Source organism: Acanthochromis polyacanthus, chromosome 7 (genome assembly GCF_021347895.1).
Source record: "Acanthochromis polyacanthus isolate Apoly-LR-REF ecotype Palm Island chromosome 7, KAUST_Apoly_ChrSc, whole genome shotgun sequence".
Classification (NCBI taxonomy): Eukaryota; Metazoa; Chordata; class Actinopteri; family Pomacentridae; genus Acanthochromis; species Acanthochromis polyacanthus.
This window is the reverse complement of record NC_067119.1, coordinates 33,444,126-33,464,306: the sequence shown is the minus strand read 5'-3', so window position 1 is coordinate 33,464,306 and position 20,181 is coordinate 33,444,126. Positions and strand designations below refer to the sequence as shown.

General features: G+C 41.1%; 2 protein-coding genes across 3 annotated transcripts in view; both read right to left on the bottom strand.

The window, feature by feature from the left end:
• mtmr3 (myotubularin related protein 3) overlaps positions 1 to 10,289 on the bottom strand; it is a 38,355-nt gene extending 28,066 nt beyond the window's left edge. For both annotated transcript variants that reach the window (XM_022201706.2, XM_022201707.2), the window contains exons 1-5: positions 10,088 to 10,289; positions 8,057 to 8,131; positions 6,738 to 6,794; positions 2,277 to 2,366; positions 1,143 to 1,259 (exon numbers count right to left, since the gene is read on the bottom strand). In XM_022201706.2, the coding sequence (XP_022057398.1) occupies positions 1,143 to 1,259; positions 2,277 to 2,366; positions 6,738 to 6,740 (210 nt within the window). In that variant the 5' untranslated portion in view covers positions 6,741 to 6,794; positions 8,057 to 8,131; positions 10,088 to 10,289. The remainder of the gene's footprint in view (positions 1 to 1,142; positions 1,260 to 2,276; positions 2,367 to 6,737; positions 6,795 to 8,056; positions 8,132 to 10,087) is intronic.
• Positions 10,290 to 11,583: 1,294 nt separating this feature from the next.
• The window catches only part of cux2b (cut-like homeobox 2b), an 86,116-nt gene continuing 77,518 nt past the window's right edge, over positions 11,584 to 20,181 (bottom strand). The window contains 6 exon segments of the mRNA XM_051950729.1: positions 11,584 to 15,069; positions 15,072 to 15,490; positions 15,665 to 15,941; positions 16,470 to 16,658; positions 16,751 to 17,056; positions 17,222 to 17,387. Of these exon segments, the coding sequence (XP_051806689.1) occupies positions 14,684 to 15,069; positions 15,072 to 15,490; positions 15,665 to 15,941; positions 16,470 to 16,658; positions 16,751 to 17,056; positions 17,222 to 17,387 (1,743 nt within the window). The 3' untranslated portion in view covers positions 11,584 to 14,683.

Below are 20,181 nucleotides of genomic sequence, written 5' to 3'. Positions count from 1 at the left end.
ATGATGTTCATTATACTGAAGGAACATGTTAACCAGTGCAGTGAGTTGCCTCACAGATGTTTTTCAATATCTATTGAAAAACATAGACAATTCATGTTCATAGGATCATTGCATTGTTGGTTTTTATGACAGTGAGGAAAAAGTATGACGAGCCTTTTTCATCCCTAAAAAATCATTAACGAATGTTATTTTCACATTCTGCCATAGATGATTACACTTTTCCAAGAGCAGGAAGTGAATCAACAAAAAGCTTTCTCTGTAGCACATGATTTGTCATTGTAAAACATAGTCGCTCTCAAATGTCAGCAGCAGAGCAGCTTAGTGATCTGAACACAGCATATGGTTTTCCTAAAACACCTAGAGAGAATTATTTCCTTATCATGGGATGGCAAATATTTAAACAGAGCAAAAAATATCTATAATCAAGATTTTTATGTAAATAGATTTGAGATATTCTACAGCACAAAGCAAAATAGCATGCACTTTCAGGAAAAAAGATTCCAGGACGTAATTTGCACCTTTGAGAAGCCCTGAAATCTACGAGATACAGAACAAACTGCACAAATGTTAAGATATGCATGTTTGTGTTTATTAAGAGTGTGACTCTAGCTTGTAATAAATCACACTTGTCAAAATTTAAGAAGCCAGTCGAGTAGCAAGAGTAAAAAAATGGTTTTAAATAGGAAAACACAGCACAGTGAACATTTCTGTGTTTGTAAATTAGGCTGTGTCTGTGGTTTTTTTGGAAGGCACTACACTTCAGTAACAAAGCTGGTCTCTCTCTTAACGGGTTGAAAGAGAAAGAGAGAGCAAGACAGAGAGCGAGAGAGAGTCGGACTGTTATGCATCCCCTCTGGAGCCACTGCAACCATGGCAACGACAAGTGCAGAGAGAAAACAGAGGCGATGAAGAGTCACGCGGCACTGCTGCCAGTGGAGATCAAGTTTGAATGGCCTGGTCACCACAGCAGTAGCACAACGGTCCTGGCTCTGTCCATTCACAAAACAATAATACACACTCTCACACAGCCTTCAAAAGAGACAATGCAGTTCATTCTGCTGATATTTTGATCTGTGTGAAAGATATACTCTAATCGTATCTACAACCTTGAAGCTCATTGGTTACTTTTCAAAGATACTTACGTTGACAACAGACTCTTTGAATTTTATGTGTAGGCGGTAGTTGGACATTGCAATGATGGCATCCTCTGCTCTCCCCACATACTCTGTGAACTCCCCATGCAGCTCAGGAAAGGGCACCTAGCAACAGCAGGAGATAAAACATACCAAACTAACTAAAGTGGCAAACAGATCACCAAAAATGATGACATATGTACAGAATGACATGACTGTGATATTACAATTGATTAAATCACTAGATATGTTTCTCACAACTATTGTGTAACTTGTATCACAAAGTTGACTTTTTTTTTTACTTCAGCAGGAATTTTACTACCTTTTCCATTTCTGACTTTGTGACCATGCTTGCTATGTACAAAAAATGTGCATAGCAAGCATAAATGAGTCACTTTGAGTGTACAGTAAACTCATTTCAGTACAGTACAACCCAGACCAGTTACAGTAAAAGAGCCTCAACATTCAAAGGTTGAGTTTGGCATTTCAATCCAATAGTTTTTTTTAAAATCAGTGAATACTACTAGCTGCCCCCTCTGCATGTGCACTGACTCTGTAAACAAACAAAGTGGTTTAGACCAATCCACACAACATTATTCCAGCATGTCTTGTACACATCTGAGCCTGTACACATTTGAGTACAGGATGGGGGAAAGGGAGAAGAGCAGCTATCGGGTGAAAATGGGCAGCAGAAGTGGGAGAGACAGCAAATACTGGCACATACTATGCAAATATGTTAACTCCTTAAACTTCAGCTTCATCTTTTTCAGAAAGCAAACTCTACGTTTAACAACCAACAACCAGTGTACTGAAAGACATACCAGCAATAAGAAAAAGCAGAGAAATGTAAATAAAAGGCATAGATAAATAGCTCAAGTGACTAACTGGCCAACAAAAAGATCAACTATGTTCTTCTCAGAGTAAAACATGCAATCATATCGAAGAATTTCTTCATAATGATTTTCTTTCCTCAACAGAGAAAGCAAAATAAGCCTTTTATTTCCAGAAAGGCTCAACTGAAAGTGAGCTTAAGTCACATGTGTTATAGTGGTTATGTAACTGATTACAGAGAAGAGACTCAACCACATAACTATCTTTTTTTTTTGCACAGCATATAAGGACAGAGGGCAGTGGCTTGCTTACCTGCATGTTTTCCTCTTCCAAGACAGGGGACTTCTTGGGGAAAATCTGATTGGCCTGGATACACTCCAGGCTCTGCTGCCCCTCCTCCTCCTGCAGAGAGAAAGCCTGTTAATTCTTTACTGAACTAGTATAGGCTTTAACAACCACAACCTTCTTTCACACACATATTTCTCCTTAATTTTACTGTGGCTAGTGAAGCATTTGTCCTGGGATGGCTGGCTAAGGACTTTCTTATTCATCATCCTGCTCCTGTCACACACTCTTGTACACTACACATGCATTCATAGTGTTGACTACTGAGCTGGTCTAAAGGAATTCTTAGAGTGGGTTTGGGGAGTTAACTCTTTCCCCCATAAAGACGACATTTGACGACCCCCCCTGTATCCTTAATGACGACTTTTGACACCTCCGTCATTTCCCAAATGACGGCTTTTGACGACCATTAGAAACAGCTGCGTTTTCTCCTTAGCAACAAGGATGTGACAGGTGGGGAGCACCTCGGCCCTCACTACGCTGACCAATAGGATTTAAGAATGTATTTTTTGACGGTTTTTCCCGAATTTACACGAAGTACACTTCGGGGGGGGGAAAGAACGCGAGACCGGGAAAAACACAACACGAGAGAGGCAATGAGAAAATGGCAGCGCGCAGAGTGACAGAAGATGATGAGCGGCAGTTTTTTTTTTGATAACTTTGGGGAAAGTGACTCAGACTCGGACTTTTTGGGCTTTCAAAGTGATGAGGATTTTAATCCCACGGTTGAAAGCAGTGACAGTGACATTTCGGACGGTGATACTTACGAAGAGGAGGTGGAAGAGCGTGGCGGAGGCGGCGACCGCAGCGACGGGGATGCAGCTTCTCCCTGGACTCGTGAGATATCCGAACAAGTTATCGAGGACTTTGTTCTTGATTATGGACCCAACTTGCCCAGAAATCTGGATGTTACTGAGGCTACACCGCTGAAGTATTTCAGTCTTTTCTTCACAGACGAGGAGTATGTCAGGATTGCTAAAGAAACAAACGCGTATGCAGCGCTCTGCAGGCGAGAAAGCGGACAAGAGGACAAATACTGGATTCCCACGGACGGAGAAGAGATCAAAGCGTTGTTTGGACTATGCATTCTAATGGGTGTAAATCCCATGCACGAATACTCGGACTACTGGTCTGGAGATCCATTTCTGGGAGCCAGTGGTTTTCAGCGCGTCATGACAATGAACAGGTATGAAAAACTTTGTCAGTACCTACATTGCAATCATGCTGCAGCGCGTATTGATAGAAAAGATCCTCGTTATCATCCCGTATCTAAAGTCGCTCCTACAGTTGATATGGCACGTCACAATTTCAAAAAGTATTACACACATACTCGTGACATTTCCATTGATGAAGCCATGAAGGGCTATAAAGGGAGAACAGAGCTGCGCATGTACATGCCAAACAAACCAGAAAAGTTTGGAATAAAATTTTGGGCAAGATGTGATGGCAGAACAGCGTACATGTCTGATTTTCAATTATATTCAGGCAAGCGTGATCAGACTCCTCTTCAGAAGCTTCATGGACTAGGATATCGAGTTGTGCATGAGATGACACGAGACTTAGTGGGCCTAAATCACTGTGTTTACATTGATCGTTTTTTCTCTTCAGTTACATTGCTGGAGCATCTCCTGTCAGACCACATATATGCGTGTGGTACAATGATGACGAACAAAAAAGATACCCCCCCTGCCATCAAACAAAAGAAACAGCACCTCAAAAGACTGCTGCCCCAAAGAGGTGACACCCTGAGCTTTCAGAAAAGCAACATCACTGTAACTGCATGGAATGACAACAACATTGTAGTTGTTGCTCACAGTTGCCTTCCACATCCAAGTGAAATGGTTACCTGTGAACGACAGGTGGGAAGACAGAAACTGACTGTGCCACAACCTCAGGCTATCAGCAGATATAACCAACACATGAATGGCGTTGATGTTCATGATCAACTAAGGAAAAAGTATGCAGCATCTAGAGCCAGTAAAAAATACTGGAAGTACATCTTATGGTTTGTGGTTGACTGCTGCCGTGTAAATGCCTGGATTGTGTACAAACTGGCATCAACCAGACAGATGGGAAGGAAAAAGCGCTACACCCAGAAGGATTTCATCTTGGAGCTGGGTAAGGAGTTGGTCAATGATTTCTCCAGTAGAAAGAGAGCAGCCATTCGCGAGTGTGGATCTCCCATAAACATTGACATGCTGAAACGCAAGATGACACACACCTTTGAGCGACTCCCTGGAAAACACCGCAGGTGCAAAAGCTGCTACAAGAAGGAACGCCGCCATGAAACTGTATTTGGCTGTTCAACATGCAATGCACACATGTGCAATGACTGTTTCCGGCAGTTGCATCCACCTGAGGACTGAGTCACATTAGGTTCAGATCAATGAGACTTTTAAGACATTATGAGATGTTTCTATATTGAAAAAGGACAATTCAGAGTGCAGGAGTATGTAAATGAGTTGATGAGCCAAATGTGGGGAAAAAACGATTGAGGTACACACAAATGGTAGAACAAGTTCAAACAGGTGTACTCCTGTCTACACTGTATATCTCATGATATAAAATCTTTACCAATAATTTGACAAATATATTTTGAAACATATTGATGATTATACTGCTTTGAAACACAGTTTTATCAGGTGCTGAATGTATTATTTTGTTCTCGTTTTTTGCACTTTTCTATGTAAACTTTCATTTTCAGTGTGGTGTATTTCATAGATAATTCATTGAAATCACATCAGGTTCAGATTAATCTGACTTTTCAGATGTTATGAGATGTTTCTATAATGAAAAAGTTGTTCAGAATTACAGAGTTTCTTTATTGCCAATGTAAATGAGTTGATGAGCTAAATGGGGAAAAAACGAGTGAGGTACACACAAGTGTAAAACAGGTTCAAATATGTATTTTCCTGTCTATACTGTGTATCTCATGATATGAAATCTTTACCAATACTTTGACAAATATATTTTAACTTTTTTTTATGAATATAGTGTTTAGAACCTTGTTTTATCAGGTGCTGAGTGTACTTTTTGTACTCGTTTTTTAACTTTGCACAGTTAGATTCTCTTTTTCATTGAGGTGTTATTTTTAAATAATTAATTGAATTACATTTTGCCATCCATAAATGGATAGTTCAGAGTCTAAGGTTTCAGGAGATACCAAATATGTATATGTTTCAATAAATTTTGTGAGTGTGAAACACATTTATAATCACTTGTGAAAAATCGTTGTCATTTATAGAATTATGCTCTATGGGTAGCCCTAGTAGTATATGTATGGGTTGTTCCTAATAGGCGTCCAAGGGGGAAAGAGTTAAAGGGCTTGCTCAAGGCGACCTTAGTAGTACTGCAGAGGCAAAAAGAGTGTTACACCTCCTGCTCAATTCTCCCTCACTGCATCATCTTCCTGGCTTTCAAATTATTTGGAAATGGCTGTAGTGTCACAACCCCTGTTGTGACAGACAGTTGATTTAAAACCGACCTGACAGTGCTGCATTTTTGCTGCTTTGTGTGGCTATGTTCTTCTTCCCACCCACATTGTAATGTGCAACCAAGAGTGGTTTACTATAATCACCCGTTGTACAACAAACCATGGTATAACAGATGAAAGCAACATACAGAGCTCTATAAACAGAAATAGCAATTAATGTACAAAATATCCTGCAAAGATTGCAAATTCTCCATCCAATATTTGATTTGGTTCATTTATTTGAATGCAGTTTTACCAGAAGTCTGTAGGTTTCTGTGAGAGCCAAATGTTTGAGGTTAGTAGCAGTCTTAACCAATATGAACATATTTCACAGAGGATGCATATCAGTGGGGAATGTGAGGCATGGATATACAAGCAGAGTCTAGGATTTTTCCTCAAGGGCAAAGGGGTGGAGAGAAAAAAAAGGTCTAGCCTTGTGCTGACAGAGATCAACAGCACTCTATGGGCTGTGTTTGGTCAGGAGCAGAGTTCAGACTGAACATCACACAAAGACAGATTAAGGTGGTTAAAAAGAGAAGGCAGACAACGGACAGCAGTGGCACATCCTGTGGGATGCTGGCTCAGCATGAACAGAGCTGATACACACAGTCGCCACGGCTGGAGGAGCATCATACTGAGGCCAGCCAGGGGGCAGCTACTACACAACAGTATGCCAAGAATGGAGCAAACTCACACATACACACATGGTTCAAAAAGGCAAAGCATCCGATCTAGTTGGTTATGTCATGATGCAAAACACATTTCTGCAGTGGAAACTGAAAGCAGCTCTGCTTAGCCAGCAACCTTAGAGGACTTTTGACACTGTTGCAAGTAACATAATTGCTTCCTGGTAAACACTGCTGATTACAAGTGAAAATCAATGGAAAGTCTGCAGACTGCACTCAGGACACACAGCCATTATTATCTGAAGCATGCACGAGAACAAAATACTTCACCATGGTCCCTGTGAAGGTGTGTTGGTCACCCAACAAGGAACTGTGGTCTGGATCAATCTGTATAAAAAGAACACAAAAGGTCAAGAATATATACTTTACTTTGAATCCATTATGCTTAAAACAAAAAATTAAAACTGCCATTATCTTCTGACATGTGGTCTGATTACACTCTAAAGTATGGCTACTCAAACATTCCCAGTTAAGGTCTACGTTTTCCACCAAAGGGACATTGTGGAAACTGCTTTTTGTTGCTACACAACATACTTTTGGAAGGCATGAATATTGCATTGCGGGCATCAATAGTTCATTTTGAAATTCAATTCTATAGGTATTCAGGATATAAATGTTCAAAGCAGAAATCAGGCTATAAACTGAGGGTCTTACCTCAGGAAAAAAAAAGAGTTACTGGACCTACCTGAAGAGTCATTTTACTAGGAAAAAAACCCAAGAGGTAAAATCATTCAATTTTAAGGAATGACTTATTATACTGGGAGATGGCTAGAGTCCTACAACGTAAGATCGTGTTTATCTGTGTGCCGTGGCGACTTGGGGGTTAGGGCATTAACCACAAACTGCAATATCTCTAGGTTGACTGACCAGAGACTTTTGTTGCATGTCATTCCTTGCCTCTCACCAACCTCATTATCTCTCATTTCTCTTCTGTCTGCACTCAAAAATGGCACACATGCAAGTTTGTCATTCAAACAATGTAATCCTTGTGGCACCTTTTCACTAAATTTCCTAGAAGTGCAAATTTTGAGTCTGATCTATGAGGTCCCTATATGTCCTCTTGATGACACTACTATCTGACATGAACAACCAAACCAACAGTCTTATCTACATGAATTTGCAGTGGTTCTGTTGCCTCTATGTATACTCCATGTGAGCACATCTTCAAGTAACTCCCGATACAGGGAGTGTCTGAATTTTGAAACGTCATATTTGAAGCCTGGTAAAGCTGCTGGCTCACTGTATTTTTGATGGTGTACGTGAGCACCAGGATGTGCATTGCCTAGACCCATTCTCAGGGAATGGGTCTAGGCAATGAACTGACAGTAGACTATGATCGACAATTAGACTGTCAGCCCTTGGTTAGGCAGTCATGTTCAAAATGTTCAAGAGAAAATCAATTTGACATAAAGTGGCATAACAAGGAAATCTTGGGCTTTAATAGCAGGACTTAGGCCTCTAGTACAGCTTATACTTAGCCTGTCGCATTTATGAATGCAGTAAAAAGGGACAAAAGCACTGGTGACCACACATAAAGAATATGGCAAAAACTGTCACGTACATCAGTGAAATTTATCATTTAGACTTACCTCAGACAATCAGCGATGACGATAAGCAGTCCTGGTGATCCTGTATGGAAACCCTCACAAGTAAGACATGGAAATCTGTGAAAATCAAACTGAATAATGAGAAAAAGTGTTTTCTCTGTATTTTCCTAACAGCAGGCTTCTTCAATGATTCACAGAAGCTACAGAAGCTCTTTTGATTGCCTGGCAAATATAGATGTACTGGTGGTCATAGTGGCGTGCATGTGAGCTCAGAGATACCACTTAACTGCAGAATGGAAAAAAAGCCAGCTGGATCTCAAGGCACGAAGGCTACAGTCTAGCCAGCATACAGACACGGTTTAGTCACGTAAAAACATCACCTAATGTTCACTGTCAGAAATAAATATAAACACAACATCCATATGCAATATATTTTGTAAGACCGTGCATCCATGTCTGGAGGTTCATAAAAAGCTACTAGAAGGGATGTAAAATGTTACACTGTACATAGAGTTACAATATGTGGCTAAACTACCTTACAAAGGTTGGTTACATGCCCAAATGACTGGTCACGTACGTAGCACAGCAAAACACTTCACAGCACTTGGCTGGTGGCTTGTATTAATTTCCTTGCCAGGATGCCCTTGAAATAGATGAAAAATGTAATTCACCACAAACACTAACAACTTTTTTATTCAGGTAACGTTAAACTATTTATACAAGGCTTATTCTAAAAATCTACATAAGTGTTATCTCCTAACATCGCTTTTCAAAATCGGCAACCTGTTAAGGTTCTCTCAGTATACAGCCCCACAAATAGTTGTAAAGGTCAGCTACTCTTGCAGAGACTGAAATCTGATCTAAGAAGGTCAGTGAATGGGCAGCTCAGGAGCTCAACACACCTTCTCAGGAGCATTTAAGATGCCTGGAGACAGAAAGAAGACAAAACTCCCACTGCACTGACGATAGACGAGCCTCTCAGCATCGTCTGTTCTTTGAGAGTGTTGTGAAGCAGCCAAGGGAGGTCATCACTACACCGAGTGAGGAGTCCGGCTTTTACTGGTGGTGCTACCTGATAAAGCATATCTGAGCAGCACACGGCTCTGTTTACCGCTGCGAGCTCATGACCCGTGGCTGCGGCTCAGTCTGGCTCTGAGTTCACACAGTCACACAGGGAAGGCTAAGCCCCTTAGAGCCTTAACGTTACTCCGATCCCGTGACAGGCCAGCATGCATCACAGACTGCAACACTATCGAGCCTCAGCCTCCTAAGTATTTTTTTAGCAAGTTTTAAAAAAGAGAGAAATATATGACTGGGACGATGAACTGTAGTGAGAGACAACACAATTAGAAGTAAGCGGCCAGGTAGCGAAGAAAGGTTTTTACGCCCACAAAAGCAGACATGTTCGCTAACTTCGTGAAAAACACTACTTTTGTTAACGTTGTGGCTTTAATTTGCAAGCAAAATCGTTAACTGAAGCTCATCGAAATGTTAGTTAATGTTAGTTTAGATTAGTCCGCTTGAACGGTAATCTTCACAGTAAAGTGCTCCCCAGCATAAGGTTAACAACTAGCTAGATATGGAGATATCATTTGCTGCCAGCTTAAAATCAGCAGCTAACGTCCTTCCTGCTAACAGGTTGGTGAGAGAGAGATAACTACCCATGGTTAGAAACGAAAGTAACCTTCTAGCTAGTAATATTACTGCTGCTCTGCCTTTTCTGTGGGTAACATTAAGCTGAATTTTCTGGAAGCTAGCTGACGTTAACGTCAACTGTTAGCTAGCTAACGTTCATCAACAATACCTCAACCGTAAACTAATGCTAATGAGCTAACACCTTATCCAAAGTGTGTAATTGAACAGAAAGCGGCCAATATTAACATTTTCTAGTGCGCAGTGTGATGTGTTGCAATCTTTCAATAGTCGGTGTTTGGTTTTAGTGGCCGTGACAGTAAGCTGCTAGCTAGCGTTAGCTCGCTGCAACTGTTTTTTGTTGTTATGAGATGGAGGGCGGACCCCGGAGCGGAGGCCTCTGTCAAAACACCGAGCAACGGCTACAACCGGCAGACTCACCAATCGAATGAGTGCTGAGAAGTTAGAAGCCAAAGAGTCATCCGAAGCCCGTGCAATTACTGAGCAGCAAAGCAACCTCGAACAAATAGACACTGGTCATATCCGAGCCGAGGCCAGCTTCACTGCGTCCCCTTCCAGCACCAAGCCGTCGTCGCCATCGCCGCGAACTCTCCAACCCAACAAGCTACGTGTATGCGTGACGTCACAGCGTCAGAGCGACGCTCCGTGAGGGGGAGGGGGTGTCAGACACACCACGCGGTACGATCATGTAAACACTGAATTGTGTTTTGCAGCTGTAAGTTACTGTAACATACACGAATGCAGTGTGAATGAGGACATTTTTGCATCCTCGAAAAGCTGACAACGCAGCTGCACACTCTGGTGCATGGACTGAAATCCTGCTGTTCTTCATAGTCATCAATGACCTCCATCTGATATCTGTCGACAGTGCATGCTCTGTCACTCATCCTATACAAAGCTGCCACTGAAATTACTTTAAAAAAAGATGTGTCCTTTTTTTTGTAGCTTTAAGTGCAATAGTGATCTCCTGTTTCACTTGTGGTGTTGCCATGTTGCCATGATGTGTTACAATAAATAAGAGATTAATTGTGATTTAAATTGAAAAATTATCAGCTTCACTGTTCAGTGTACATGTAAGACAACATTCTAAAATGCAGAATATGTTGTTAAATTTCAACATGAAGACTACATGGAAGCAACTTGTAATTTTGCACATATGACAATAATTAGACCCCTATGAACACAAGTTATGTGGTCCTACAAATGAGTCCACGTCACCATTTCAACAAGTCAAAATAGACAGAACAAATGGGAAACTGGCTTACAAAATGTATGCTAATCCCATTCTACTGTAGTTAGAAGCCTCAAAAGTTGGTGAAATGACCAAATACTGCATTTTTGTAGAAAGTATGGGTATGTTTATCTCTATACTGACAGGAACTTCCAGCAAAGACATCTTTAAGGTAAAAATAGAGAATTCCTCAGGTTTGAAAAATATCAGCCAAAATGTTTAATACTTTGATTTTGGACCTCATGATCACAATTATGAAGCTTGAACAAAATCCGAGACACATTTCCTAAATTTTCTGAATTGACACAGGCTGGCCATTCAGTGGCCTTTTATGGTAAAATTGTGTGCATTAATTTCTCTATATTAAATGGTCCATATTTATATAGCACTTTTTAAGGTACCCAAAGCACCTTACAAGATACATCACATCCACCCATTCACACACTGATGGCAGAAGCTACCACGCAAGGCGCTAACCATGACCCATCAGGAGCAATTAGGGGTTAGGTGGCTTGCTCAGGGACACCTTGACATGAGCACGAGGGGCCGAGGATCGAACCAGCAACCTTCTGGTTGCAAGACAGCCACTCTACCCACTGAGCCATGCCACTCCTATTAACATTAATTTGTACAGCAAAAATGCCCATTTCTCACCGGAGAGAAATAAAAACACAACACTTCAGGATCTTAAACAATTATGTATTGACTGATGGCTTACATATGCAATTTCATTTCCAAGACGCTTGGCATACCTTTGTCCATTCTTTAACATTTATTAGCCTGACATGTGAGGCATTAGATGGTTAATTAAACCTGCAGGACACTTTTCTTTATTAGCTCACAGCTGACTTTTATATGACAAATTATCTGTGACAAACCCTCAGTGCCAGAGTTGTAAATATTATTTCTATATTAGCAACTCTGAATCATTCAAATTTTGCTGACCAGTTACTTCATTATTTAGTGACTGATGTCAGTTATAAAATAAAATCATCTAATGTGTAGGGCTCTTGTATTAAAAAGCTTTGCTTTTCTGGACTGGTTGACAAAAGCCCTACACACTTTGTAGATCACACTTTACCACAAGGCATTTCTCCGTGAGGATAATGCATGAGGCATATGATATGGCACAAAATAATCTTGACTTCAATATTTACCTGGAAGTAATGTTTCGGGGGTCATTGTTGGGTCCTGATTTGACTGGAATCATGATGACTTTGTGAGAGTCATATTTATCAGCTGCACCATGCACGGACTTCACTAATGCAAAAAGATTTTAAGTGCTGATTCAATGTCCCTGTGCAAGAACATTAACACAAAAACAGTCTATCCCTTGTCATGTGACCAGAATGGATTTGCATGCAAAACAATGAAATGAGCTTTACATGAAGAATTAATGGTCTGGGTAAATACATTTCTTTTTCAGTCATATGTCCATGTTACCATGAAAGACAATGAAATTTTCACATAAGAAATGCCACTTCTAATCATACAGTATATTATGCACAAAATATGGTGGTACGAAAACCAGAGAAAAATCTTCTGTGGCTCCAAGAGAAAACAAAAACAATATTTTAAAGAGTAAAGCCTACTGATCTCAAAATTGTAACCCATTAGCCTCATCCTGGTAGTTCCAGTCTACACTGTACTTTGACATGTGTGTAATGAATTAAAAAACGGCAACAATTCTCCAACAAACCACCATTTTCGGCAAAAGTTGAAATTCCCATGTTCGTATAACTTCCACATGTTCAGTATAACGGAGTCTTTCTATACACCGCATGTTTGTCATAACCAACACCACTGATGAGAGTAACTGTTTCAGTAAAGCTTTAAAAAGCAAGACTACCCTGAGAGAAGGTCTAAAATGTGGGCAAGCTTGCCAGACCAGAACTGGCTTGAATGGGTTTGGTTTATTAAATCTGTACACTCTATTTCAATATAATCAGCACATTTTGTTCCAAGAATGTAAGATATTATTTTTTAGTAATTGCGTAATATATATCTCTACATAATACAATCCAAGTCCTCTGAACTATGTAGACATGTGCAAGTGTTTACTACCAACTTCAACGATACAGTAAAGGCAAAGACTTGTGGACACTAAGTTAGGATAATGTTGATATTTGAATTTTTCTTGAGTCCTCACAATTATCAAAATCTAAGTGCTGTAAGTACTTCATACACGAGGTATTGAATATCTAGTTAACTGTTCTGAGTATAAAATAGAGGCAAAATACATAAAGAACATCTTGCAAGCATGACAAAGAAACGTCTACAGACACAATACACAAGTGGTCAAAGATAATATGAGGGGATACCTGTAACCTTTTGTGTACTTGAATATAGTGTACTTACAGATTGAATGCTGTCTGGTTGATGAGAGGTCATACTGTATGCATCTTGCTTTCAAACACTATGAGCTTCAGCCTCAAAGTAGATCAATGTGCAGAACTGTAGAGATACGATGCTTGAGCCAGAGGTGTTTCATTAGTTACAATTTGTGGCAGCTACAGTAAAATACCCATTTTGAGATTGCACTCTCAATCCGGTCTAACCTGCGAGGAGAATCACAATGCATACATACAAAGGAATAACCACTCCTCGTGTTCTTTGTAAAACTCCTTAATACTCCCCACTTGCTCCATGTTTGATCTTTGAGGCATGAACTCACGTGTGAGGCATAATACATTATAGTTTTCCTCCACTGACTCAAGTAAGTGTGGCTCATGTTTATGTATAAGAATGAAACGCATGATCATAGCATGATGTGCATCAACATAATCTGAGGTAAACCAGGTGTCCTGTGTCTTGGCCCGTTACAGTCTGAGAACCAGTGCCTTAGAGGGTCAGAGAGGTAAGTCTGAAAGAAATCATGTAAACTGTGCTCTTGTGAAGTGAATGGTTCACTTACTACCAAAAGCACAAGGGCCCTAAACTGTAAACCTCAAGGATTATTCAAAGAAAAAAACAAAAGAAAACACTTAAAGTACTCTACTCATTAGATTTAACGTTTTCTTTTTTCTTATTTTTTGCAGGGTTTTCAACTTTTTTTCGCTCAAGTATAATCACAGGTGACTAACTACAGAGGATAACAGGGTCAGGTGAGTACCATGCTACATCAGGTTTGGAGAAGGCTATTGCAGACAATTCTACAACATGTACAACCACATTTTATACGTGTGAGTTACAAATATTTCAAAACATATCACCAAGAAACTAAGTACATACAAGATGTTCAATATTTAGAGTCTTAAAGGACTATCCCTCAGTCAGTAATAGGACTTCATGTTACTTGACTTAAACTGTCCAGTCTTACAGACAAAATCTGAAAAATTGCTATTCAAAAAGTAGCAAATTTGGTCAATGTCTCTTTTCAAATAGTTATAGTGCTTTTAATGGCTTAAGACAGGGGTCTTTTTTAATCTCACCCAGTGGCAATCTACAGAACTTCAGTGTACATTTTATGACACCATAGCTGCAAAAGTCTTCATGTCAAGTCCAATAGGTAAAATAACAGCTAGTGCTGTCACATATAGTTCAAAGTAGTATGCATTATCAAAAGAAAAAAAAAACAAATACACACATATATTTTTTTCAACTCTTGAGTTTTTGTAGGGAATTTAGCCATATGTTTAGCTCTGCGTTCCCGTTTCCTAAGAGTTTTCAGTGTGAGAGGACAGGCCTTCAGGAGCCAGGCTCCATTCAAAGTCTTCAGGAAGACTCTATCTGAGACTCTCCTGTGTGCTGCGACGGTCATCCGCACTAGATACAGTAAAGTGGACTTAAAACTCCCATTCCAGTGTTTCTTCTCGATTGGCCGCTCTCTCTAGCCTGTGGATGATGTTATTGAGGTTGGCCATTTTCTCGTTGCGTCTCTGAGTGCTTCTGTTGAGTTTAGGGCTTTGGAAGGGAGGGAGTGGGTTCGGGTCCAGGCTGTGATTGGTGCTTGTTGATGGAGGGTTGGGCAGCGAGGGTGATATGGGAGCAGAGGAGGAGGGAACAGGGGAGACTGACATCATGAGGCCGGGTGAGGATGCAGCAGAGGGGGAGTTGAGGGAGACCTCTAGGCTGCTGCGGCAGGGCTCTGATGAAGCCTTGAAGCTGACGGGGTCAACGGGTGACTTTCCGGATTCTTCCCCCTCATGCCTGGACTGGTTGGCTCTCTGGGGCCATCTATGGAGGCTGCACCAGGATAGAGCCCCTGAGTCTGGCTGCTCATCCCCTCCTCTTGCCTTAAGCTCTGCCCAGCCAGGTGGGGCTCGCGACAGCCAGTGATGGAGTCTTCGTGCTCGCTTTTCAGCTGTGGGAATGGTACGGTGGGAAAACACTGAGCTCTTGACTGTTTCATAGAGCCTTCTCCTCCCGCCTCTGCCTCATCTTCCCTGTCTATTGCCTCCTGTTTGACATGAGGCAGTGCACTGTTGGCGCCAAGAGGAAGGCAGGAGTGCATGTGTCCTGAGGGCTGTTGCAGCCTCCTCTCCTCTCCATCAGAGTGGGGGCTCCGTGTCACTGAAGGGGAGTAGCTGTGGTGTTCAGCATCTGTATCATCTGGCAGACCTTCCATCAGCACCTCACGTCGCATTCTAGACCTGCACACAAACACTACTGTTAGACACAAAGGAAAATTTCAGAGAGAGGATATTTGAGCTTACTTTCCTAATTCACATTTAGGATATTTGGTAGCAACTTAAAGTAGAGGTCAAGTAGTAATGAAAACAACAAAGACAGCTATTAGTACAGTTCACAAAGGGCATTAGACTGGCCTGTAGTTGTGGAACCAGTTGATGACAGTGTTAGTTTTGAGGTTGAGCTGTGAGGCCAGCATTTCGATAGTGTTCTGAGAGGGGTAGGGCTCCAGCAGGTAGGCCTTCCTCAGGGCTTCTTTCTCCTCAGCTCCCAGCACCACCCGAGGTTTCTTCACCTGGCTGTAGGGGCACAAGTCTAGCGAGGTCAAGGCTGGACTCACACACTCAGAACGAGTGCTGGGTGAGTCGCTGTCCGAGCCAGTGCTCAGCAGCCCGTACCGCCTCTTCAGGTAGGCTAGAGGACAGGAAGGGAGATCCAGAGTAAAGGGATTACAAAACACTAACAATTTCTCATACTGAGTATTATCACCTCCGCCAAGGAGGTTATGTGACACCAGGCGTTTGTGCGTCTGTCGTTCTGTCTGTTAACAAGATAACTCAAAAACGCCTGGGCAGATTCACATAAAATTTTGAGGGGATGTAGACTAAGGTAAGAGGAAGAGCTGATTTAATTTTGGTGGCAATCCGGAAAGGATCCTGGATTCTGGATCACTTTGAATTTTTTAGTATGTTTTAGTATGTTGTCCGAAATATGACAAAAACATCATAGGTTAGTATGTCGTCCACCAAATTGGGGCAAGGTGTTCAGATAGCTCAACTGGTTAAGAAGGTGATTCGTAAACAGAACTGTGTCAGAGACACAGGTTCAATTCTAGCTCATGATCCTTTACTGCATGGGTTTCCTGTTTTCCTCTCTATCCTTGGTGGAGGTCTGCACTCTCTGAGTGCTTTTCTAGTTACAGAATGCAATCTGTATTCTCACCTTTCTTCTCCATCTTCTTCATGGCCCTCAGCTTGTCCACGTTGTGAGGATCATTGAGCCAAAGCTGCATGCGGACAAATGGCTCCCTGCCTTTCAGGCTCAGTTTGTGCCAAGGTTTGGGCCTGGAGAGCAGGTCGGACACTGAGCCTTGAGTCAGACCCAGGATGGTCTCCCCGAAAAGACGCTGGCCTGTTGGTAACAAACGTACACAGTGTATGTAGGAGAGGTGTCTACATTCAGAAGGAGTGTCAGCTTAACCAACAGTTTGAACTCAAACCCACCAAGGTTGTTGTCTGTTAGCACCTCCTTGACCTTCTTGGTAATGGCGTAGGTGTCCAGCTCTGAAGACATGGCCACCAGCTCCTGGATGCCCAGTGGGTTTGTGGGTTGATGTAGAGCTGTGAGGCTCGGAGTGGACTTCCCTCCCTCTGGATGGGTGGGCAACCCCAAAACCAGGCTCTCAGGCTGCTGGTTCTCTTTGCTGCTCTCCAGAGAGAGACTGACAGGCTCAACCAGGGGACTTGCATGGCTCTCCGCTGGGCTAGGAGGCGGGGAGGGTGAGGACTGTGCCATCACTGGGCTTTTATCTGAAAGTAGTAAGGAACGATAAATTTATAGCCAGAATGTAGATATTACAGAAATCCCACTCTGGCCTTCATCCATTTTAGGTTAAAATGTTTAGTTTTTCAAATTTTACTGCAGCATCTCTCTTGCTTCTATGCGTGAGAGAATGTTGTAAAACACAGTCTCACCCTGAGCGTGGCCTTGGTTTGGCGGCTGGTTGAGGCTCTGGCCGAGCTGATCCAGTAACCACAGCTGCATGCGGATGAAAGGCTCCCTGCCTTTTTGGGTCAGCTTGCTCCAGGGTTTGGGCCGAGACAGCATGTCGCTCACACTGCCTTGAGAAAGTCCCAGCACCTGTGCAAAACAAGTGCAGGTTAACATGCTGTGAATAAATACACTAAACATAACATTGCTTACACCAAATGCATAAATGGCACAACACTTGACTGATGGTCCAAATTATTGCAACGTTTTAGCTCTTAATATTTGGGCTCAGTGATGCACTTTCAGAACACAACCACTAGAGGGAAACAACACACTACTGAAGTGTTGCTGAAGTGTAACGCTTTCAGTTTGACTTGCAGCACATTTAATGAAGGTGAAAATCCACTGGTCAACTTAATTGCCACATTATGATTTGCATGACTGTGGAGTAATTTGCTGAGTAGATAAATAAATCAGGTTATAAACTAACAGGGACTATTGTAGAAAAGGAAACTTTTCTTAATTCACCTTATTGTTTTTGCAATATCAACACAAACCTAAAAGAGTGTAAAAATAGATTATATAGGAACTGCAATGTCTTCATCTTAGGTGTAACTTTACTTAAGCAAAAAATGCAATAATCAAACAGTCAAGAATTTTATAAGTTTGACAATGAAGAATTAATATCTCCAAGAAAAATCTGCCACCAGGAAACCTGCTATGTTCTATCAAGTCAAGACAGAACGAACTGACAAATCATAGAGGTAGCAAAGAATACACCCACAGGGATTTTTTTTTTAGATGGATAGATAGGCACATTCTCTGGGGCTGAACTAGGAAAACTAATATAGAGCATGGTGCAGCTTATTTCAGGAGAAATGCAAATGAAATACAGTGTTGTGCATACAATTTCCTCTGCTGCAAAGTTGTCACAGTAAAGAGTTCCAAATTTTGCTTCCAACACTAATGTTACCTTTCTGGAAAAATATTTTAGATTTCAGTGGCAACTAGATTTAGTTAAATACTAAAATTTTATCAAAGTTAAATTCTAAATAATATAAGAAAATATATAAAAAATAAAGAGCAAATCACTGCAAAGTTCCTACAAGCACACTGTGCCACAAAGGAAATTCCAAAAGAGATGAACTGTTGAAATCCATCAGTCTGTAAAGATTCACAAACTCACTAAACCACAGTGAGAGCTATCTACAGTAGGAATACTTTGATATGGTTAAAACTTGTAATAAGGGTCAAAAAAGTTTCTTCAAGGGCACAAATGACTACTCGTTTAAAAGCAGGCCTCTCAGCTAAAAGCAGTGTGGATGGCCTGAATAACATCCATCCTCTATACACCGCTTTATCCTCATTAGGGTCACGGAGGGTGCTGGAGCCTATCCCAGCTGACTCAGGTGAAGGCAGGGGACACCCTGGACAGGTCGCCAGTCTGTCACAGGGCTACATATATAGACAAACAATCACACTCACACCAATGGGCAATTTAGAATAATCAATTAACCTCAGCATATTTTTGGACTGTGGGAGGAAGCCAGAGTGCCCGGAGAAAACCCACGCATGCACAGGGAGAACATGCAAACTCCACGCAGAAAGATCCCAGGCCCACCCCAGGATTTGAACCAGGTACCTTCTTGCTGCAAGGCAAAGTGCTAACCAGTTACACCACTGTGCAGCCCGCCTGAATAACAATAAAATTAAAAACAGAGCGCTTTTCAGACATGTGATTCTCGACACTGCTGCTTCATCAGTCTGTTAAAGTCATGACATTTTGCCATTCAGATACAGGTAATTATACATTAAGGCCACTTATAAATTAATGTTCCATGTGGTTTCATTCAGAAATACTTACCATAGTGACAGACGGATGCATAGTACACACACAATATGTCAACTACACAAGACCGGGCAGAACATCAAGTGATGTGTCATTGATAATAATGCCAAAAATATAGAAAGACTACATTTAATCTAACAGAAGTTTATCAAACAGTTCAAATGACTAACAGTCCAGTTTTGATTTCCTAAACACTCAAAATTCGGAACATGTGCAATAATAATCTAGTAACTAGTTACTAGTTATCTAGTTTACCATTAGTCAAATAAAAATATCCAGACAGCTGTGCTGGAGCTCAAAACTCCAAATGGGGATGATTGTTAAGTAACAATTGATTTACATGCATTTATAAACTGTGATTCCTGGTGTGACAGCTCACCTGTCTGAGGTGAAGAAAGGTAAACAATGTGGCCTGCTGTTAGATTCTGATTGATCCTGTCTCCATGTCAGAGACAATTTCTAATTAAAAGCACACCGTTCCAAGTAAATAAACACAACCCCTCTTTCTTTGGAGATGCTCATATGGATCTTGCTGCTGTTTGATGCTGCAGGAATTGAATAAACTCAGTGCAAAGACTCCTACAAACAGCTGGAAACAAACAAACTACATTTCATCTGTTACCATTTTGTCAAAACCTAGATTACATTTATTAGTGATGAGTTTCATTTTTCTGACCTGTTCTGTCTTCTTTGTAGTAAAGTTTTATTTTTATATGTATATTTCAGTTTGAAATAGATGTGAAAATGTAGGGAAAAGTAAAGAAAGGCGTTTTATGATTTTGGCAGCAAACTGTGTCTTTTGCTCTCCGTGATGATTTTGGAAAATGGTTAAAAAAAAAGGTAAAGCAGAATCCACTGCTGTCTCACACTTGTAGTAAATTACCTGAAGGCTTTTAGGACAATGTTGTAGACAGAAAGTAATATAGAAGGGTACCTTTCAAACAAAGCAGGTTCTAGTATATCAGGTATAAAGCAAATACAACATTTCAGACTCCGTTTGGGTTTTGATACGCACGTGAAGCAACTGTACAATCACCATACGAACAGTCAAAAATGATGTTATGTAAAAGAGCGGGGATGCTGAGGGTGTGTACT